The 24,051-nt window shown below is 36.0% G+C and overlaps 1 protein-coding gene across 2 annotated transcripts in view; it reads left to right on the forward strand.

Moving 5' to 3' along the window:
* Positions 1-24,051, forward strand: part of Glcci1 (glucocorticoid induced 1) — an 84,677-nt gene that overhangs the window by 57,447 nt on the left and 3,179 nt on the right. For both annotated transcript variants that reach the window (XM_038319661.1, XM_038319662.1), the window contains exons 6-7: positions 2,792-3,002; positions 23,022-23,142. In XM_038319661.1, coding sequence (XP_038175589.1) covers positions 2,792-3,002; positions 23,022-23,142 — 332 coding nt within the window. The remainder of the gene's footprint in view (positions 1-2,791; positions 3,003-23,021; positions 23,143-24,051) is intronic.

The following is a 24,051-nucleotide window of genomic DNA, read 5'->3' on the forward strand; positions in this document are numbered from 1 at the left end:
CCCACATGGAAGCTCAATCCTAGGGGATCTGACACCCTCATACGGACATGAATGCAGGGAAAAACACATGAAATAAAATTAACACCAACAAAATACCATTACATTTTTAGACATTTTGTGTTTTGCATATTTTCTGCATTTTAAAATATTTTTTAACTTTTATAATTATATAGAGTATACTTTGGTTATATTTTCTCTGAGTTCCCTCCCTCAAGGTCTCCTCCCCCAATATCTCTCATTTCCCATCTGACTTCTTATCATTTATATATCTATCTACCACTAAGTCCAATAGTGCTGCCAATAGGTTCGTGGTATGGGGCAATCTACTAACGGCCTGCCCCTCAAAGAAAGCTGAGTGACCCTTCCTTGTCTAAGACTGGGATATCAGTAGCCCTTTCCTATCTATACTGGAATTTTTAACTCTAGAGTTTGTGGGGATCTTATACAGTTAGGAGCAGCTACTGTGAGGTCACAGGTGTGGAGACCAGCCTTTCACAACACTCCTTCCTAATCCTTCAGCTTTTACATTCTCTGTCACCTTTTCTACGCTGTTTGCTGATCCTTCAGGGAGAGGAGCTTGATTAAAAAAGGGGGAGGCATTTATGGCTAAACACAAACCTTTGCTTATTCTCAGCATTTTGAACAGTTTTGAGTCTTTACATTAACCTCCACCCTCTGCAATACAAAGCTTCTCTGATCAAAGTTGAAAGCATCAGAACTCTATGGACATAAGCATAAATATTGAGAAGGGAGTTGGACTACATGACCATTTAGCAAAACAGCATCATAGGATCTGTGGCTTCCGTAAAGATGGGTTTTGAACAAGTTTATAGTACCAGCTATGATTAACCAAAAAACTTAAGCATGTAAGAATGTATGAAGATGCCTAATGAAACCCTGTTAGTTCATAAACTAAAGTATACTTTTTTCTAAGGTAGTTCAGCAGAGGTGTCCTGAATAAGTGAACAGTGTTGTCCAGAGAAAACATGGGTTATTAAATGGAAATCTTAGTTCCAGGCACAGATTACTCCCTGTGAATTATTGGTCAAGGATGCCTTAGAAACACTCAAGACAATATAGGCTATTGCTCTTGTTCTTGGTTGTTCATCATTAGTAAGACCTTGTTACTAAAGGTACCACACACTTCAGTTGCAGAACATAGAAATAAGTTTTGAACTGGCCAGAAATTTCTCTCCCTGCTTGCTAGCTTACATAGTGCTCCTGGGGGAGCAAAGACATCATTGGCCATACCCAGTAGTAGACCTTGAACGCTTCAGTAATATCCTGACAGGTAAGATGTACCTGCTGGTACTATAGTAGAAAGACTGCTTATAGGAGTAAAGACGTGTTCTATTGATTGAAAATTGTACATTTACAATTAATTTTATATAAGTTTATTAAAGTTAAACCAAAATGCCTATATCTAAAAGTGAAAATTGGTACATTAGCTATTATTGGTATCAGTATTATAAACCTTCCTGTTTCCCGTAATTATTTTTTGTAAATATGTAGTTTTGTAAAATTTGTTTTGCTTTTGTAATTCTACCTTCAAAAAAGGATAAATATATGCTATCTAGTTTTAGATTAAAAAATAGAAATAATTTTATTTACTAAGTAGCACATAAATAAAATGTAACTCACATTTTGTTCCAAAGTAGTGATTCATTTTATTGTTGCCCAGCACTGAGTGAAGTCTTGCTTTTACTTCATTCCTTAATTGAAAACTTCTTTTAGTAATGAAGGAGCTGGAGACTTAGTTGGATATTCTCTTTATAATAGTCATTATCAAGTTGTAAAGTTGGTGTCTGTTCCAGCAACATCACATAAAGTTTCCGTTTCAATCAGCATTATAAAAACTACTGATATTTAACCTTACCTAACTTTTCTTCCTCTATTTCTTCTTTAACACTGTCTCTGAATCTTTAAAATGGCAAGGCTCAGAGCAAGTAGAATAGGCACACCAGTGAAAATGAATACTAATTTATCATACTGGATATTTTACTAGCATTGTGATCCTTCCTATACAATAATAATAGTTCAAATTATTTATGAAAAGCTGTAGCTTACAGAGTTTTACTTGTTGACTGCAGTCAAGTAAGCACAATGGGGTGAGAGCTTAGAAGACTAGAAGGCGTCTACTCAACAGGCTCTGGCACTGTCACCATCAACTCTAAACTATAGGTTCTTTCTTTATGGAAGCAAAATAATTGGACTGATGAGTTTTAATGAGTTCTACAGTTCAAATTCAAAGCATGTGATTGTGATTGTAGTTTCCTGTTTACTACTTTTGCCACATCTGAGCAGTATATTAGATCTAAGCAAGATTATAAGTTATCATACTTTGTGTATGCTATGTTAACAGAATTGTTGAGATTTATTATTCTCCGTTGAATACGAGTGCAGTTTTATTAGAAATTTTAAGTGATTTCAACGGAAATAGAAATTCTCGAGCTCTAATTAGTAAATAATAAATTGAAAATTTATACTCACCAATATGATGTTTCATTTTTACCTTGTTAGCAAGTGAAAATTGTCTCTTCGAATGTTCAGTTTATTCTCAATGTGTATGTGCCATTCATGGTGCTAAGTATTTGGAGTTTTGATGTTAAACTTACACTGGTCTTAAAGAATATCATGGGAACTGCCTGGGAGGATATACAGGAACTCCATAGCATGCCCAGAAATTAAGATACAAAATGGTGTATTTATTCACTGAGACTGACATCTGAAGACATGCCCCAGTCTTTCTGATGTCACCCACAAGCTTACTGGTGTTCCTTTCCTCTTGCAGCCTTTGGATATACCAGATGGTCGAAGAGCTCCACTCCCTGCTCACTACCGGAGCAGTAGTACTCGCAGCATCGATACTCAGACTCCTTCTGTCCAAGAGCGCAGCAGTAGCTGTAGCAGCCACTCCCCCTGTGTGTCTCCATTTTGTCCTCCGGAATCCCAGGATGGAAGCCCTTGTTCAACAGAAGATTTGCTCTATGATCGTGATAAAGGTGAGAATGAAGTCATCCATTTATACGGAAGGCTTGCTATTGTTCATTATAGTTTGTGTCTTACACCATTACACCACTTTTTCCCTTTGTTGAATGATGAGATTGCAAATGATGAGTTATTACAGGTTTGTTCATTGGTTTCACTTTCCTCCTTTGTAACTTTCAAACATCTTCCATAAATGTGTCAGATAAGCACAGAGCCTGGTTTAACGGCTAACAAAAGCTATAAAGTGGAGTGTATACAACTACATACCAGTACTTTCCTTCATTTTGTTCAAAGCTGATGATAGGTATGGTATTATTATGGTTTATATTCCTTATGTCTAAAGCTAGTTTTTATAATCAGTTGATTTTGGAGGAATATTCTCTAACAGTGTCTTGGTAGAGTGTGTGTGGTATGCACTTATGCATGATACATATGTGAAGACTATAAGACATGTTTTATAGAAGATGAGATAACAGAAGAGATGCCTTCTTCTATTCTTTGTTTTTCTTTGCTTTAAGACATGGCTTTTGAACTAATGGCATGTCTTTTGGATGAGAATGTCTGGCCAGTGAGCTCTCAGAATCTTTTTGCCTCTCTTCCCACCAATACTGTGGCTTATAGGAACATGCAGTCCTGCTCAGTTAAAATGGGGGTGCTGGAGATTTGAGCTTGGGTTCCCAGGCTTAAACAGCATCTGTCCAGGCTCTCTATCTTTTTATGTAAAACAGAATTTCTCATGGGTCCTGGAGTTCACCATTATGGTTAGATTAGATGGCCAGGGAGCTCCTACTATCTGCCGCCCTTCGTTGCTTTCCAGCCAAAGGTTGCAGATACACACCACCATGCCCAGCATTTACATGGTTTCTCATGCTGATGTAGCAAGCACCTTATCCAATTAGTTATCTCTCTAGCTACTCCACATTATTATTATTATTATTATTATTATTTATTTTTTTAAAGATAGGATTGCTCACTAAACCTGGAACTCACAAAGTCAGCTAGGCTGACTGGTCATTGAGCAACAAGGATTTACCTGTCTTTACCTCTCTAGTCCTGGAGTTACAGATATGCACGCCAGCCTTTGTTTTGTTTTGTTTTTTTGTTTGTTTGTTTGTTTGTTTGTTTGTTTATGTGATAAGGATCTGATCTCAGATCCAGGTCCTCATACTGACTGATTCATCTCCCTGGCCCTATGACTATATTATTTTAGCAAGTAGAGAATGTTCAGAGAATATCCACAGAATATCACCCTTAAGGTTTATAGATAAATTCTTGTTAGCTGTTCAAAAGCTGATAGTACTTATTGCCTATCAGGTCTAAACAGTCTTTCTGTGCTCCTGTTGTCTTTGGGTTAACTGCTGGTATTCCACAATTTACATGATTCTTCACCTTCTGGTCCCTAAGACCTAGCTGCAGAAGGCAGTATTGATTGCCCACCCTCCATGTTCCTTGAATACTTTCAGAGAAACTGAACGTATTTTTTAGAAAAGTCAATAATAAAAGAATTTTTAAAACATATTAGCTTTGTGGTCGTTTAACCAATATTACCACTGCTGTCTATGATTTATTTTGTGGTATTTTTATATATGCAATGTGCAGCCAGGTTAATTTTTATATATGTAGGCATTTGCAAAGGGAGGCTCACAGTACAGATAGAGAACAAGTTTGTTGTCTCTTAAGGTACTCCCAGTCTTCTCAGGTATACCCTTCCTCTCTACTTGGAAGTTACCACTATTCTGTCTTCCACCACCACACTTTAATTTTTACTTTGTTAAAGGAATTTCACAGAAATAAAATGATGAAAAAAAATAAAATGATGTTGACATATTCTATATGTACCTAGTGTCTTGTTTACTCTACATGTTATATTTCTTAAGAGAAGTTAAATAAAAGTTATTTTAGACTTTTGTCATCTTATTTTTTATCTTTTAAATAGCTTTCCATTTTGTTACCTTTCCTTATTGCAGGCTTTTTTGACACAATGCACTAAGAGCATGTTGAAGAAATATGTAGACACTCGCCTTTTTTTAGGGTCAAACTAAAAAAAAAACCTTCATTTCACTAAGAAACTGTGTTCAAGAGAGCTTCATGAATTTGAGGCTAGTCTAGTTGACATAGCAGGTTCTGAGCTAGTCAGGGCTACAGGTGAAACCTGTCTCAAAAACAAAAGCAAAAAAAAAAAATAAAGAAAGAAAGAAAAGAAAAAGAAAGGAAGAAATTGTATTAGAGCAGTTAAGGGGCGTGGGGTTGTGGGGAAACACATGATGGGTTTTTCATATATAAGATGGATGGGGAGAATATAGGAGGAAGTGGAAAAGAGGAAAGAATGTAATTAAAATATATTGTATAAAAAACTTAAAGAAAAATTTTTACTGTAAAAACTGTTTCAAATTATGGAGTTAGAGCTCTTGCTTATGCCTGTAATCCTAGTACTAAGGAGCCTGGTTGTTGTCAGTTTTCTGTCCTGCCTGGTTCCCGCAATAATTAAGTTCCAAAGAAATCACACAGAGGTCTACATTAGTTATAAACTGATTGGCCCATTAGCTCAGGCTTCTTATTCATTCTTATAACTTCTATTGTCCCATTATTCTTGTCTGTGTTAGCCACGTGGCTCTGTACCTCATTCAGCGGGGCAGCTCACATCTTGCTTCTTCTATGACTGGGCCAGGACTGCAGAGGAATGGGCTTCCTTCTTCCCAGTATTCTCCTGTTCTCATTGACCTGACTCTACTTCCTGTCTGGTTGTCCCACCTATACTTCCTGCCTGACTAATGGCCAACCAGCGTTTTATTAACATACAATTGGCAGGGTACAAACCATTGTTCCACAGCAGCTGGTATGGAAGATTTCTATGTGTGAGGCTAGCAAGAACTGCATAGTGAATTCTAGGTCATGCCAGCTTTGGTTACAGTGTAAGATTCTGAGAGAAGGGTAGGAGCCAGGAAAGTTATGAGAAACTTTTGACGTTTTTTTGTTTGTTTGTTTTTTTGCTTTTTATGAGGCAATCTCATTAATTTCTTAAAATATCTATTGTATTTAGCTTAGAGATTTTTTTAGTGATTATATTGAAAATAGACAAATTTTTCCTTGGAAAACTGTATGGCCTGCATGTAAAATTTCCAGTTCTTAAGCAAATCAAATACATACCATTATATAGATAACATTAAAATGGTGGTTTTAATTTCTATATGCATATATATATATATATATATATATATATATATATATATATATATATACACATGTATTTTAGGACTAGGTAAAAAGACCTGTGCTTTGTAACTGAGTTTTTTTCTTATGGTTTACTTAAGAAACACTTCCAGAGCATTTATTGCATATCAGGTTCTATACTAGAAAGTAGAGAAATAGAGATAAATAGAATGTGCTTTTTCTTTAAGGAAATTGCAATCTTAGAGAGTAATAGCTATCAATGTAAAAAGATAATTTGCTTTTATAATATTTAACATTTTCTACAGGGTTATATATATATTTTTTATGGAGCTCTACATTTTTCTCTGCTTCCCTCCCTGACTCTCCCCTCTGCTTCAGCCCTCGCCCAAGGTCCCCATGCTCCCAATTTACTCAGGAGATCTTGTCTTTTTCTACTTCCCTTGTAGATTAGATCCGTGTTTGTCTCTCTTAGGGTTCTCATAATTGTCTACGTTCTCTGGGATTGTAATTTGTAGGCTGGTTTTCTTTGCTTTATGTTTAAAAGCCGCTTATGAGTGAGTACATATGATATTTGTCTTTCTGGGTCTGGGTTACCTCACTCAAAATGATGTTTTCTAGCTCCATCCCTTTGCCTGCAAATTTCAAGATGTCATTATTTTTGTCTGATGTGTAGTACTCCATTGTGTAAAATGTACCACATTTGTCTTATCCATTCTTTAGTCAAGGGGCATTTAGGTTGTTTCCAGATTCTGGCTATGACAAAGCTGCTATGAGCATAGCTGAGCACATGTCCTTGTGGCATGGTTGAGCATCATTTGGATATATACCCAAAAGTGGTATTGATGGGTCTTGAGGAAGGTTGTTTCCTAATTTTCTGAGAAATCGCCGCACTGATATCCAAAGGGGCTGTACCAGCTTGCATTCCCACCAGTAATGTAGGAGTGTTTCCTTTACCCCACATTCTCTCCAGCATAAGCTGTCATCAATGTTTTTTCTCTTGGCCATTCTTACAGGTGTGAGATGGAATTTTTGCATGTCTCTGATGGCTAAGAATGTTGAGCATTTCCTTAACTGTCTTTCAGCCATTTTAAATTCATCTGTTGAGAGTTCTCTGTTTAGGTCTGTACTTCATGTTTTAATTGGATTATTTGTTCTTTTGATGAGCAATTTCTTGAGTTCTTTGTATATTTTGGAGATCAGACTCCTGCCTGATGTGGAGTGGACAAAGAACTTTTCCCATTCTGTGGGCTGTTGTTTTGTCTTGTTAACCGTGTTCTTTGCTTTTCAATTTCAGGAGGTCTCATTTATTAATTGTTTCTCTCAGTGTCTGTGCTACTGGGGTTATATTTAGGAAGTATTCTCCTGTGCCAGCGCATTCAAGTGTACTTCCCACTTTCTATTCTATAAGGTTCAGTGTGGCTGGCTTTATGTTGAGGTCTTTGATCCATTTGGACTTGAATGGTGATAGATATGGATCTATTTTCATTCTTCTACATGTTAATATCCAGTTATGCCAGCACCATTTGTTAAATATACTTTCTTTTTTCCATTGTATAATTGTAGCTTCTTTGTCAAAAATCAGGTGTTCAGAAGTGTGTGGATTAATATCTGGGTCTTCAATTAGGTTCCATTCTGACTATTCTTATGCCAATACCAGGCTGTTTACAGTACTGTAGTTCTGTAGTAGAGTTTGAAGTCAGGGACTGTGATGCCTCCAGAAGTTCTTTTTTTTTTTTTTTTTTTTTTTATTGTACAGGATTGTTTTGGTTATCCTGTTTTTTCTTTTCCATATGAAGTTAAGTACTGTTCTTTCGAGGTTTGTGAAGAATTTTGCTGTACTTTTGATGGGCATTGCATTGAATCTGTAGATTGCTTTTGGTAAGATTGCCATTTTTACTATGTTAATTCTATCTACCCAAGAGCATGGGAGATCTTTTCCACTTTCTGGTGTCTTCTTCAATTTCTTTCTTCAAAGGTTTACAGTTCTTGTCATACAAGTCTTCCACTTGTTTGGTTAGAGTTGCTCTGAGATATTTTATGCTATTTGTGTCTATTGTGAAGGGTGATGTTTCTATGACTTCTTAGCCCATTTATCATCTTTGTACAGGAGGGCTACTGATTTTCTTTTTAGTTAATCTTGTATTCTGCTATATTACTGAAAGTGTTTATGAGTTGTAGAAGTTCCTTGGTAGAATTTTGGGGGTCGCTTATGTAAGCTATCATATCTTCAGCAAATAGTGAGAGTTTGACTTCTTCTTTTCCAATTTGTATCCCCTTGATCTCCTTTTAAGTGTCTTACTGCTCTAGCTAGGACCTCAAGAACTATATTGAATTAATATGGGAAGAGTAGACAACCTTGTCTTGTTCCTGATTTCAGTCGAATCACTGGGAATTTCTTTCCATTTAGTTTGACGATGGCTGTTGGCTTGCTATATATTGCCTTTATTATGTTTAGGTATGTTCCTTGTATCCCTTTCTCTCCAAGACCTTTATCCTGAAGGGATGTTGTATTTTGTCGAAAGCTTTTTCGGCTTCTAATGAGATGATCATGTGGTTTTTATTTTTCAGTTTGTTTATATGGTGGATTACATTGACAGATTTTTATCTGTTGAACCATCCCTGCATCTCTGGAATGAAACCAACTAGATCATGGTGGATGATGGTTCTGATGTGTTCTTGGATTCGATTTGCCAGTATTTTATTTAGTATTTTTGCATCAATCCTCAAGAGTAAAAGTGGTCTGTAATTCTCTTTCTTAGTCATGTCTTTCTGTGGTTTAGGTATCAGGGTAATTGCAGCCTCATAAAAAGAGTTTGGCAATGATCTTTCTGTTTCTATTGTATGGAACAATTTGAGGAGTATTGGTTTTAGTTTTTCTTTGAAAATCTTGTAGAATTCTGAGCTTTCACATCTGGTCCTGGGTTTTTTTTTTTTGGTGGGAGACTTTTGATGGCTGATTCTATTTTGTCAGCAGTTATCCATCTGTTTAATTTGCTTATCTGGTGTTGATTTAATTTTGGTAATTCATATTTATCCAGAAAGTTGTCCATTTCCTTTAAGTTTTACAATTTTGTAGAGTTCAGGTTTTCGAAATATGACCTGATAATTCTCTGGATTTCCTCCGTGTCTGTTGTTATGTCCCCTTTTCATTTCTGATTTTGTTAATTTGGATATTCTCTCGCTTCCTTTTTTTAGTTTGAATAAAAGTTTGTCTATTTTGTTGATTTTTTTCGAAGAACCAACTCTTTGTCTTATTGATTCTTTGTATTGTTTTCTTTGTTTCTGTTTTGTTGATTTCAGCTCTCAATTTGATTATTTCCTGCCATCTAGTTCTCTTAGGTGAATTTGCTTCTTTCTGTTCTAAAGTTTTCAAATGTTCTGTTAATTCAGTAGTGTGGGATTTTTCTAGCTTCCTTAGGAAGGGATTTAGTGCTATGAACTTTCTTCTTAACACTGCTTTCATTGTGTCCTATAAATTTGGGTACGTCATGTGGTCATTTTCATTAAATTTTGGGTAGTCTTTAATTTCTTCCTTTATTTCTTTCTTCACCCATTGTTGATTCAGGTGAGCACTGTTTAATTTCCATGTGTTTATGGGCTTTCTGTAAATAGTATTGCTGTTGAATTCTAGTTTTAAGCCATTGTGATTTGATAAGATACATTGGGTTATTCCAATTTTTTTGTATCTATTGAGATTTGTTTTGTTACTGAGTATGTGATCAGTTTTTGAGAAGGTTCCATAAGGTGCTGAGAAGAAGGTATATTCTTTTATGTTTGGATGGAATATTCTATAGATGTCTGTTAAGTCCATTTGAGTCATAATATCTTTAGTTTTTTTTTTATTTCTTTATTTTTTGTCTGACTTGTTCAGTGGTGAGAGTGGAGTGTTAAAGTCTCCCACTATTAGTGTGTGAGGTTTAATGTATGTTTAAGCTTTAGAAGTGTTTCTTTTACATATGAGGGTGCCCTTGTATTTGGAGCATAGATGTTCAGTATTGAGATTTCCTCTTGATGGATTTTTCCTGTGACTACTATGAAATGTCCTTATTTGTCTCTTTTGATTGATTTTAGTTTGAGGTCTATTTTGTTAGATACTAGGATAGCTACACCAGCTTGTTTCTTAGGTCCATTTGACTAGAAATTTTTTTCTCAACCCTTTACTCTGAGGCTATGTCTATGAGGTTGAGGCGTGTTTCTTGTATGCAGCAGAAGGATGGATTCTGTTTTCATATCTGATCTGTTAGACTGTCTTTTTATACGTGAGTTGAGTCTATTTATATTAAGGGATATTAATGACCAGTGATTATTATCTCCTGTTAATTTAGTTTTCGTTGTTGGTGATGTTAATTTCTGTGTTTTTCCCTTCTTTTGGATTTGCTGCTGTGAGATTATCAATTGCCTGAGTTTTTGTTGATTTAACCAACTTCCTTGGGTTGGAGTTTTCTTTCTAGTGCTTTGTTTAGGGCTGGGTTTGTGGCTAGGTATTGGTTAAATCTAGTTTTGTCATGGAAAATCTTGTTTAGTCCTTCTATGGTGATTGAAAGTTTTGCTGGATGTAGTAATCTGGGCTGGCATCCATGGTCTACTAATGACTGCATAATGCTTGACCATGACCTCCTGGCTTTAATTTTCTCTAATGAGAAGTCAGGTGTAATTCTGATAGGTCTGTCTTTATGTTACTTGTCCTTTTTTCTTTGTAGCTCTTAATATACTTTCTTTATTCTATATGTTTATTGTTTTGATTATTATGTGGTGAGGGGACTTTTTTTTTTATCCAGTCTATTTTGGTGTTCTTTAAGCTTCTTGTATCTTCATAGGCATATCTGTCTTTAGGTTGGGAAAAGTTTTTTTTTTTTCTATGATTTTGTTAAATATATTTTCTGTGCTTTTGAGTTGAACTTCTTCTATATCTGTTATTCTTAGGTTTGGTCTTTCCACGGTGTCCCATATTTCCTGGATATTTTGCATTAAACTTTTGTTAGATTTAATGTTTTCTTTGACTGATGAGTCTATTTCCTCTATTGTATCTTCAGCGCTTGAGATTGTCTCTTCTATCTCTTGTATTCTGCTGCTTATGCTTGCCCTTGTGGTTCCTGATGGTTTTCTCATAATTTCTGTTTCTATAATTCCCTTCGCCTGAGTTTATTGTCTCTAAGTTTTCAAGTCTTGAATAGTTTCTTTTGTATGTTTGGTTGCTTTTTCTTGGTTTTGCTGATGTCTTCCAATTTTTTTGTTTGTCTTTTCTTCCATTTCTTTGAGGGAATTTCTCATTTCCTCTTTAAGAGTCTCAAACATTCTTCTGATGTTATTTTTTAGGTCATTTTCTTCTGCTTAATCTATATTTTGTTGTTCAAGTCTTGCTGTTGTAGGGTCTCTAGATTTTACTGGGGTTGTATTGTTCTTTGTGGTGTTGCATGTGTTCTTACCTTGTCTACTCTGATTGGTGTAGTTGGGGCTGTCTGTGACTCTGGTGATTAATCTTCCAGGTGCCAGTAAGTCCAAGGCTCATATGGTTGTTCCTTCTGGTACAGTCAGTACCATGGTTCTGATTACGCCATTCGTCACTTCTTGTTCCTGGAGGACACTCAGTGCTCCCAGGTTTGCTCAGCTCCCATGGAGTTTGCTGTTTTAGGCCTTCTCTGGTCTAGGTTGTTGGCTCATAACTGTTTCTTTAAAAGTCTTTGGTCTGTTAGATCTGTCCCACCGTCTCAATGGGTAAACGCACTCCTCACGGTCCTGACTTCCTTGCTCATGATCTCCCTCCTTTTGATCCTCTTCGGGACCTTGGGAGCTCAGTCCGGTGCTCCTATGTGGGGCTCTGTCATTTTCTCCATCCAATGCCAGGTGAAGGTTCTATGGTGATATGCAAGATATTCATGAGTATGGCAATAGGATCTGGACATTTCTGGCACCCTCTCCTCAGCTGCCCAAGGACCTAGCTGGGGGCGTCTTCCTGGGAACCCCTCTAGAGTCAAGTCTCTGCCAACCCTAGAATGGCTCCCTTAATTAAGATATATAATTCCTTGTTCCCATATCCACTTTTCCTATATCCCAACCATCCTATTCCCCCAAGCTCTTCCCATCCTCCACTTCACACTTTTCTCTCCCCATCCCTCCCTCCCCCCATCCCACCCCACCCCCATGTTCCCATTTTTTTGTCCGGCAATCTTGTCTACTTCCAGTATCCAGGAGGATAACTATATGATTTTCTTTGGGTTCACCTTCTTATATAGCTTCTCTAGGATTTTTTACGAATTATAGGCTCGATGTCCTTTATTTGTGGCTAGAAACCAATTATGAGTGAGTACATCCCATGTTCATCTTTTTGGGCCTGGGTTACCTCACTCAAGATGGTGTTTTCTATTTGCATCCATTTGCATGCAAAATTCAAGATGTCATTGTTTTTTTACCGCGGAGTAGTACTCTAATATGTATATATTCCACACTTTCTTCCTCCATTCTTCCACTGAAGGGCATCTAGGTTGTTTCCAGGTTCTGGCTATTACAAATAGTGCTACTATAAACATAGTTGAACAAACGCTTTTGTAATATGATTGGGCATCTCTTGGGTAAATCTAACGGGAGACCACCAAGTCCAGTTGGAATGGGACTGATGGAACAGGGGACCAAACCGGACTCTCTGAATGTGGCTGACGGTGGAGGAGGACTGAGAAACCAAGGACAACGGCAATGAACATGAACTCTACAGCATGGACGGGCTCACTGTGAACCTTGTCAGTTTGGTTGTTCACCTTCCTGGACTTAGGGAGAGCTGGGAGGACCTTGGACTTAACATAGTGAAGGGAACCCTGATGGCTTTTTGTCTTGGAGAGGGGTGGAGTGGGGGTATGGGTGGACGGGAGGGGAGGGAAGGGGGAGGAGATGGAAATCTTTAATAAAAAAAAATGAGAAAAAAAAAGTCTTTGGTCTGGATGTGCTTCTGAGTAGGTTCCTGGCTTGGGATTGATCCTAAAGAAATGTGTCTGGCTCTGATCTTCTCTCTCAGAGGTTCCAGACTATGGTGAGCCTGGACCCGCAGAGGACTTGGCTCAGGCCTACTCCCTCAGAGGCCCCAGACTCACGATCGGCAGAGGTTTCTGGTTTCTGCCTAGTCCCTCAGAGGTCCCAGACCAGCACCGAATCTTCAGAGGTCCTGGCTCAGGCCTACTCCCTCAGAGGTCCCAGACTCACGCCCAGACCTGCATAGGTCCTGGCTCAGGTCTATTCTCTTGAAAGTCCCAGATTCACACCTGGAACCACAGCAGTCTCTGGCTCTGGCCCACTCACTCAGCAGTTGCTCCCCTGTACCTGCTCCAGAAGGGTTCTCTGTCTCAGGCCCGTTTCAGCCTAGGTCGCTGGCTCAGTCCTGCTCCTATGGAGTTCACTGCCTTAGGCCTGCCTCTGTGGAGTTCGCTGCCTCAAGCCTACTCTTGCCAATATTTAGCATTTTAAACAATGTTTAGAATATTTATTGGAAAAAAGAAAGTGGTTTATCAGTTGTGGAACTTGCACATTGAATTATTCCCACTATAGAAGAGTCTTTGACCTGTGACTTCTCTATCAAAATACAGAGTTTTGAAGTGGTTTGTAATTTTTAATATTAATTTTGCCTGATAATTAATGTTTTTATTCTACACTGTGTATGGTTGTTTTTACTTCCAGTAAAGACAAAAGTAGAAACTAAATAATTCTTGCTAGTTTTATCAATTGTGAAAACAGAAAAATAAGTACTATAATTTTCTAATCACTTAGAATCTGTTTTGTGTAACTGCATACTTTGTAGGTCGAAGATTTTTTTTTTTTTTTGTAAAATAGCTCAGGTTATTCCTAGGATACTTAAGAGAAATGATGCAGGAAGCTAAATAATCAGATGCAGTGAATATGTATGTTCTACTGAAAGGTGCGCTGGTGGGCTGATTATTTTTAGCATTCATCTGTTATGTATTTACCCATTTTCTGACTTTCCTAATGTTATCTCTCCCTATTTATATCTGCTCCCTATGAATCATTTATAATTTTCAACTAAAGACTTTGTTAGAAATAGCACATTTTTATCTTTGACTGTATCAGTTGCAATGCCAGAACAAAAACCACTCTGTTGAAAAAACGATAGTTGTTTGAGAACTTATTTCAGGTGGAGATTTTCATATGAGTTTGTTTGTTACTTTTTTGTTTGTTTGTTGTTTGGGTTGAGTTCTGTTATTTTGTTAGGGTTTTTTCCAGTAACCTAAAGACTGAAAGCAGCCTGGCCACATGTGTAGAGTTACAAGGCTAGTTAATCTAATAGAGAAATAATTCCTAAGCCTCAAATTCAGAGTATAAACTCTCATCTTGACATCTCTTATATTAACATTATCAAAATATAGCCAAAGAATTGGCCCAAGTCCTTCTACATCATCATGTCCAAGTTGCAAGGGAAAAAATATATAGTACAGATGGCAACGTCAAAATATTAGCTTTTTAGCAGCTCTGCCAATGTTCCTTGATGGTAGCCAGACTAGTGCTGGGCAAACCATAAAACCTAGACTTCAGTCTGCTGTTTGTCATGAATCTTTGGCACAAGTTACTTAGGCAGTTTTTAGAAAGTTCTGCAGTTTTGCAAGATATTGTAGAAACAGTGATTGTTATAATTATGAAATAAATGGAACCATTTTGTTGAGGCCAGCTACTAAGAGTTATATTCCAAGAGTCCATTAGTTGATTACTTGTGGTTGAAGCTATATTTCCTTGAAAGAAATACACTATGTGGATGGAGTTTCCTAAACTAGGGTATATAGCCCATTTAACTCACACTGTAATTTGACTCAAATATTAATATTACTAAACTATGAGTTTTAAGTGTAAGCAATCCTTCTTCTCCAGAAAACAAATAAAAAATGTTAGCTTGTCTCTTTAGGGTCCAGAGCTGATATTAAGCAGTCTGTTAAAATAACCTGTTTGGACACTTTATTATTTATATTTCTTATTTAACCATATTTGTATTTCTCTCTAGGGTTCTACTTCTTCACTTTTCGTCTTTCACACCTTTGCCTTAGCTCTCTTCCTTCTCACATAGCCTAATCTGCTCAAATTTATGACTTTTTTGTGGTTGATAGTATGAAAACAAATGTTGAATATATGTTTTAACCACCTTACCTTTAAATTCATTGAACAAAAATCTATTTTATCAAGTTTTTTTGTTGTTGTTTTGGTTTTTGGGTTTTTTGGGGGTTTGGAGGAACTTCTTAGTGGTAAAACTAGAGTTTAAAACACTTTCTACAAAGGACTTTATATTACATGTTAAAACTGTCCTGTTTTAGAAGAACTTCTTAATGGTAACTGCATAGACTGAAAATACTATTCCAACATAGGACTTTATATGACAAGTCAAAACTGCCCTATTGTAGAATTATGTCACTAAGGTCTTTGCCCCAGTCTTCTTTTTCAAGATCACATGAAACATTGCACACATTAACAATGTCTGGAAGCATCTAATAAGAACCTGAAATTGCCATATTCTTATCTTTATACAATTTTTACAATCATACCAGTAGCAGATAATGTAACAGCTATAGTTATCCATAATTCAAAACTACTTAGTAAGTATAACTCAGTTGTGTCTGTTATAGTTCAGTATAGAATATAAGCAAATGAAAGTTTTGAACATTCCTACATATGTATTTTATTTCGTCTTGTTACCTGTTTACTAAGTTTAAGCACCAATGGGTAACCTAGTCTTGTTCATTGTGTCGTCCTTACCAAATTCAGTCATACCTGCCAGGTATGGTGTAAACTAATAGGGATTTTCTACAATCTTCTTATACTAACTTTCTTTATAATATGTCCATATTAAAAACGTAATATCTTTATTACTATATTGAAAATACTGGTGTCGTTTTCTTTGAGATATTAAATTATATGTTGTGTTTCTTTAAATGTTCATAGGCTGTGATACTGTTTTTATTTTTATTATTTGTTTGTTTTTTTGTTTTTTTGAGACAGGAATTCTCTGTAGCTTTGGAGTCTCTCCTGGAACTAGCTCTTGTAGACCAGGCTGGCCTCAAATTTACAGAGATTCACCTGCTTGTGCGCCTCCACCACCCAGCTAAGAGTGTGGTACTTTTAAAGGAGAAAAAAAAAAAGTAGACAAACTTAGTCATAGGTGCTTTGGTGAAGGGATTGGGAAGCCATAAAATCCACATTTCTTAATGAAATTAAAGGTATTAGCCTTACTAAGACATCTTTCCCTTATATTAAATACTCTGTTGATAATTGGTAAATTTTAATCATGACTGAAGAAAAAATTATAGGTTATCAATAGGGGTAGAGAAAAAGTGAATCTGTCAGGTGTTTCCATATCATCTTTTGTCATCCTCTGAGAAAGATGGGCTCCTACAGGTTGCTGTTTATTCCATCTCCTAGCAGAAGGCCGACCCAACAACGGTTGTCTGAGCTGTAATCCTTTCATTAGAGAAGCAGAGTGTTAGGAAGGAACTTGATCATTTTGTCACCTCCTCATATGTCTAATGAAAACACAGAATTTGAGTAGATCAAAATTTAGTGAAGCAGAAAGCTTAGGTAATGAGCTCTGATTTTGGAGTAACCTTGCCATGTACTAATTATGGGCCCATGGACAAGTTACTCAGCCTCTAGGTATCTCAGTTTCCTCATGAGATTGTTATGATTAAATGTGGTCAGGTGATTATACTTTTGTTATTTACTATATGCCATATTCCTATGATTACGTGGGCTTGTTATTACAGGCTACCTAATTTGAGACGTATAGAAATTGGTACCTTTCCTAACTTCTTAATGGTCTAGATGCCAATAATGATCTTTTAGAGAGATTCCACGCTGTATCTTACAGCCTTTGCAGAAAGAATGGGCTTCATGTAACATCCATCTCTGCAAGGGTCAGGTGTGTAGAGAACTGTAAGAAATTGGATATGTGTGAATGACGGAGAGGAGAAAATAAGAACTGAGAGATAGAAAACCTAGATATTACAAGAAGTCTTAATGATATTGCCAAGAGGATTCAAGGGCCAGGAAGAATCTTGTGGGCATGTCACATAGAGGACATGACCAGCTTAATTTTGAAGAACCATAGCTCAGATGGAGGTACTACAGTCCAGAAGGCCAAGCAAGTATGCGGTTTAATTGTCTAACCCTTTGCTTTTCAAACTTTTACCACACACTGTTTTTAGCTATTTTGAATCTGTATCCTCAAATGTTATTATTTATTCCACAAATAAGTTAACAAAGTTTACTTGTTTTAATGATAGGAAGTAACTGAAAAAACTTTGTAGTACGTTCTTGTATGTTGGCAGATAGTTTTGGTGGCTGGTGATGTACTTTAGACAAAGGGATATAAGGAGAGGAATAAGATAGCAAGTTCCTCGTGGGGATGTGGGAAATGATTGCCAACGTTAGAAAAGTTCTGGATGGTGGAGAGGAAGGGCTATAAGGTCAGCCTAATCCGAAGGTAAAGTTTCCGTGTGGGTTTCTACCTAATGATGATTGTGTCATTTTGTTTAGTGAGAATTTTTTAAAAAGAGAATTGGAGTTTATTGTCTAAGGTTTCATCAAGATATTAACAGTATATTGCTTTATCTTCTGTTTCACACAAAGTAAATGGTGAAATGAACATTTAAAGTTGTATTGACATTTTTTAGTATGAGTTCGAGCATCCTTCATATACACACAAACAAGCTAATATAAAATATGAACATTTGAGTTTTTGCAAACTGATTCTCCTGGATTTTTTAAAATAATTTTAAAACCTGAGGTTGTAAAAATGAAGATTATGTTGCAAAAATTTTCCAAAATTCTTAAATTAATTTTTAAGCTACAAAATATTTTCTAATCTATGATTTATGCTTAGGTTCACTATCAATATTTAAACTAATAAAAGTATGATTTTAGTCCATAGATTGATTTGAAGACTATATTCAATCATAGGATTTGTGTTCATCTTCAACAACTATTCTTGAGTGGCATGTCAGGAACTGAATCTTGTTAGGGTTATGTTGTAATAAAGGCAGTCTACTTATTGTGAGTACACAAAACAAGAGCCATCTATAGTTGAATCTATAAATGTGTATCCTTTTGGGTTATACCTGTAGTGTGGAGGTGCGGGCAGGCCTGCTTTTCATCCCACCCGGCTCCCGCATAGTTAGCTTTACACCCGAAATAACAACACACAAACTGTATTCTTTTAAATACTGCTTGGCTCATTAGTTCCAGCCTCTTACTCACATCTTGACTAACCCATATCTAATAACCTGTGTAACACCACGAGTGGTGTCTTACCGGGAAATATTCGGCATGTCTGACCTGGCGGCTGGCTTCATCGCATCTTGCTCCCTAAGGAGAGGCATGGTGGTCTGCCTCAGAGAGGCAAGGCATGGCGATTTATCTCACTCACTTAGGAGAGGCATGGCATCTGACTGAGCCATCTACCTCACTTCCTTCTTCCTGTTCTGTCTACTCCACCTATCTAAATCTTGCCCTATCAAAAAGCCAAGGCAGTTTATTAGCCAATAAGAAGCCTCCATCATATACCCAAAGAATAAGTGATTAGCGTTTAAAGTACTGTACCTACATACGACAAGCATTTAACTAATGAGACAAACATTCACAATGGTTGTTAGATCTTTTATTCAAAACATAATCAGACCTGAAGTAAAGTTCAAAAATATAAGTAGCAAAAGGTAGTGAAGTCATATTTTTCTCCTTTTGTGAAATAGTCATACACACACACACACCCACACCCACCCCCCGCCCCACACACACACGAGTAATTCATCCCAACTAAAGTGTATGTGCTATTGAAATCTAATGTTTTTTTTTCAAAGGGACTGTTGTAAGCTCTCCTTCCCAGTTTAGTTTTTGAGTTACAAGAAGGTGTTGACCCTTTGATACAATTGATTATATTGCCCGTTTCTTAAGGCTAATTGCCAAAAATGGTTCATAATTGTATGGTTTCCCGAATCTCCTTTGTCCATCATCCATACTCTAGTTGCTAACTTAATTTCCTGAGCAAAATAAGTAATTTTAACACCAAATTAGTAATTCTGTATAGATCCATTTTATTTTAGTCTGTCATATTTCTAATGTAACTCACTAGGCTAACTTTTATGTTGTTTTATTATATTCTTAATATATCATTGAATATAGTGTTCAACATACTATTCTTATTATATTCGTATTTTTGGTTAGTTACTGCTAGATACGTCCTCAAAATAATTTCTTTTTTAAAGTAATCTGAAGGATCTCAATGGTTTAGGCATTAGTTTTAATTTCAAGATGTTAGATTAGATCTCCCAATCAAGTCTTTGCTGTCATTAGCTGCCAAAGTTGACACTAGAGAGTTGCATTCCTGGAGAATGTGGTATTCCAAAGATTATTAGTATAGTGGAGATGACTCAGTCTAGAAAGCACTTGCCATGCAAACATGAGTACCTGAGTTTGATCTCAAAACCCATAAAGAACAAGCAAAACAAAACCAAAGAAAACCCTAGCACAGTCATGTATGTTTGTCATCTTCGCACTGGGGAGGTAGAGACAGGTTGGTAGGTCCTTGAGCATCACTGGCCAGCTCATCTACTCTGGCTCCACACACAATCTCAGGTTTTCCTCTGGCGTTCTTGGACACATGCACTCAGGTGCACTTGGAAACACACACACACAAATTCATACCAAAGATAACCTTGCTTTCTTGCAAGAAATAGGATGTTATATTTATGTAACTAAATAGCATTAGTGTGGGTCAGTCTACGTAAAACATTTACTGTATCCTTTTCTGCCTGAGAGAGAATGAAGAGTGAAATAGTTTAAGCAAGTTCGGAATTTGTTGTTGCCAGTGTTCTTGAGAGTTTTCTGTGTTTCAGTTACGCCTTAATCCTTTTACGTTATATTTTAAAATAGCTGTGCCTCAATAGTTATTCCTGTTTTATGGATCAAAAGCCAGTGGTGAACCAATACTATGGGGGTTATGTTAAGTAGACACAGGTAGAAGTCAGGTATTTTGATTGCAGACTAGAATTCTTAACTCTTTTAACACTCACTTCTCAGATTTGCCTTTATTTCAGATATGCCTGGAAGCATTTTCAAAGGGGAGAATTAAAAAAAAAAGCCAGGCTCCTTTGAGAGATGAGATGTGAACTTTAAAATTTAAAAATGCTTCTACTGGGTCTATTGTAAACTAGGGTTAAGAATCACCACTTGGACTAGGAGTATTCTCAGTGGTAGAACACTTATCTAGCATGTGTGTGATACCACATTCAACTGCTAGCTCCTCACAAAACAAATCACTATAATTTATTATTGTTTGCTTAAAACTTACTTTATTTGATTATCTAATAGGGACAAAATATATGTACAGTCTTAAGGCTACAGTAGGACCCATAACAAAGAATATACATACCTGTATTTATCCCACCATCCAAAACCAAGCAAACAAAAAAAAGAATTTATGTACCTATTTACATATATGACTCAACAATCATATATGCAAATTACATCTATTCTGGGATTGTGGGACATAGAGTATAGTGTATAGAATACTAAATGTCATTTCTGAAAGATAATAGTTATAAACACACATGGTTTAATGAATATTTTTTCTATATATAATTCTAAATTTTAATAATTTGAAACTTTTCCAAGTCTTAATTTGCTTGAAAATATTTGGGAAGTTACTTGAATTTGATATTAGTATAGTGTGTGCATAAATAGGATCTATCACAATAAGATAAGCAATCAAATTATATGATAAATTGATAGAAATAGTCCAGATTTCCCAAATATTTGTTTGTAGTTCTTTTACACTGTCTTTTCATATTACTAAATATAAGATGTAAATACTCCCTTATAGCCAGATGGTTTTTATTGAAAAAGCAAAAGGATTTAAATTATTGAACACATTTGTGTTTGTTTTTAGCATTAATCCTCCCTCCAAAAAAGAATAAGGATATTTAAGTGGATAAGTTAAAACAAAAACCCACTTACTACCTCTGAAATTAAAGGAAAAATAAAACCTTAAAGACAAACAATTATTTTAAATTGCGGCAGAAAATATGTATCCATTTTCAGGTTATCTAGTTCATGACTAGTTTCAACTTTTTTTTAAAATTATAGTAAGTGCTTATAAAGAGAAATTGTGTAATAGGCTCGATTATGTAATTGTGGCCAACGTGGCCTTTCTTCCATGATAACAGGGTGGACCATTGATTGCTGTATAGTCACACCCCAACTAATGGCATGAAAGACTTGTTAAAGATATCAAAGTCACTGCTTTAGTAGATGCACTTACTGGTGGGCTGTGCTATGCCGATCAGTAAACCTCCATGGGGCATTTCATGCCATCCATGTTCACCCACTTGTATTCTTGACCTCATGTGTTATTTGACTAGTGAAGTGAGATTGAAGTTGAGAGGGTAGTCTACAACCTTATTCATACCAGCTTAGTAGTTGACCAGTATTAATAGATGAACTTTACTCCCAGACAGCACTAAAACTCAGGCTTCTGAGTCCATTACATCAACCTACCAGGAGGTCGTTTTCACCCTCTCTTCTTCTGTGTCTAAGTAAGAAATGGGTAAATGTTGAGTCTAAGAAAATCATTAAGTCTGAATAGTTTATAAAAGAAAACCTAAATGTCATTCTATGATTTAATTCCTTCTAAGAAGTTATTCTATGCATATTGTGTAAGAATATGTTTAACAGTAATAAACTATGTGCTTTTGTAGTTTTTTTTTTAGAAATGTGTAGTCTTGCTATTTCAAAGTAATTGCCAACCAGGGAGACAGCCACTTTCAAATGTAACATAGATCTGCATTCCTAAGACTGACTTTTGAAACATTCACAAAATAAAATGTTAGTGTGCATATTTCTAAGCATGTATTATGTACCTTGTTACTCTGTTTCTGAGTGCTGGACACTTTTCTATATCATAAACTAAAGCAAGTCATATAATTTACTGTTAATTCCATTTTTCAAAATATGTGGAAATGATACATACCACTTGATTGTGTACTTAGTATTTAACAGTGAGCATTGGCTTTCATTAAGTCAGAAATTAGGTAAATAGAATCATTCTAATTAAACAGGTCTGTTACTGAATTTACAACTTGGCATCTTACAAAGATAATGACACATCTTTGTGGACTTGGATTTCAAACACTTTTGCCAGATAGGAAAAGAAGAAGTCGCACATAGGTTTTATAGCTTTTCATGAATTGATCATTTTGTTTTGGGTTAAAAAAATGAGGAAAACATGTTTGGTAAAGATATTTTTGGATTTTTCATGTCATTAGTGGCTAAAATGCAAGCTATACTGAAACAGAGCTTTTAAAGACTTTAAAGGCAAAATTATGGGCAAGTCATATTTAAACATTATTATGGGTAGATGGAAGACAGGTTGCTAACTTGTTTTGCCCTACAAGCTTATTATTCCTGGTGTTTTAAATATATCATTTATTACAAACTTTTGTGATAAAAATTATTCACATATAAAAATATTTAATTTAATTGGTTGGACAATGAGATATCATATAGAGAATCACCTCCATTGTTATAAATCCTATAATTTTTCTGTATGACTAATGCATATTACTGCATTCATGTACACTATTTTTTTCAGATTACAGCTATGATTTTCTCAAAGTTTTCAGGGCTAAAATGTCATCCTTTTATATTCTGTGGTATGGCAGATTCCTGTTAAATTGAGTTTTTTTTTTTAATGTACACTCAAGGCTGTTAGAGATACCCCTGCAAGTGACAAAAGGCTGGTGTGTAGTGAACGACATAGGGCTGTTCAGAAATCAAGTTTAATGTAAAAGCTCTTTCAACTCCTAGTTAATATAACTGCTTTAAATTTACAGACAGTGGGAGTAGCTCACCGTTACCCAAGTATGCTTCATCTCCCAAACCAAACAACAGCTACATGTTCAAACGGGAGCCCCCAGAGGGATGTGAGCGAGTGAAGGTCTTTGAGGAAATGGCGTAAGTAATGTCTTTTCTGTCAGCTGGGATCTGAAGCTTTTTATTGAGATGTTGATTACAGATGAATCAACTACTCTGTACAGCTGATGTTTGTTTCAAAAGCAGATTAAGAGAAGAGAATTGAATAGACAGAAGATCCTTGCTAGACATGTATAAGCTAGTATGGAAAGCTTAGGCATTCACCCTTGCTGCTGAAATGCCTTCCCTTTCTGTTCTCTCTCTGCTGTTCCTTCCCTCCCCTTTCTTCTTCCTTCCTCCCAACTTCATTTCTCTTTCCTTCCTGTTTTCTTTCCTTCTCCTCTCTTTCTCTTTCCATTCTTGCTATACTGTTTTTCTCTCTTCTTTCATTTTCTTTTTTGAAAAGTAATTTTTAATCTTTAAAATTTTAAGAAATCTTCTGTAAAAAACTGTTGGTTTAGCTGCTGACAGAAACACATTTGGGAGCAAGGTTATTCATGCACCAGCATTTTATAGATAGTCTCCATTCTTCAAATCGAAGGACAGTGGTTTTCTTTATAGATTTAGCTAGCATATTTACTCTTGAATTCATGTTTTCTTTCCCTTTTTATTTTAAATTTTCAATATGAAGTTAGAAATTAAATTAGAAAAAAAAGAGGTTCATGTTGAAAATTTGGGGCTTCTAGAAGTACTCAGAAATGACTGTATAGCTCTTGGTGTATATCCCAGTAGGTACCAATGCAGTCTGCTCTTCTTGCAGCCTAGAAGGGAACAGAGGCTACACAGGAGTTAGTTGTTGGCTTAGTTTAGAGAATGGTGGTGGAATGGGGCTGGGAACATGGACTTTCTTCTTTTGGTTGAGAGACAACAGAAAACGTTTTTTTCCATATATATATCTGAAGATCCAGAATAAGTTGAATAAGTTTTTCATTACCAAATAAATGATAAACA

Source organism: Arvicola amphibius, chromosome 2 (assembly GCF_903992535.2).
Source record: "Arvicola amphibius chromosome 2, mArvAmp1.2, whole genome shotgun sequence".
In the NCBI taxonomy this organism is placed as follows: Eukaryota; Metazoa; Chordata; class Mammalia; order Rodentia; family Cricetidae; genus Arvicola; species Arvicola amphibius.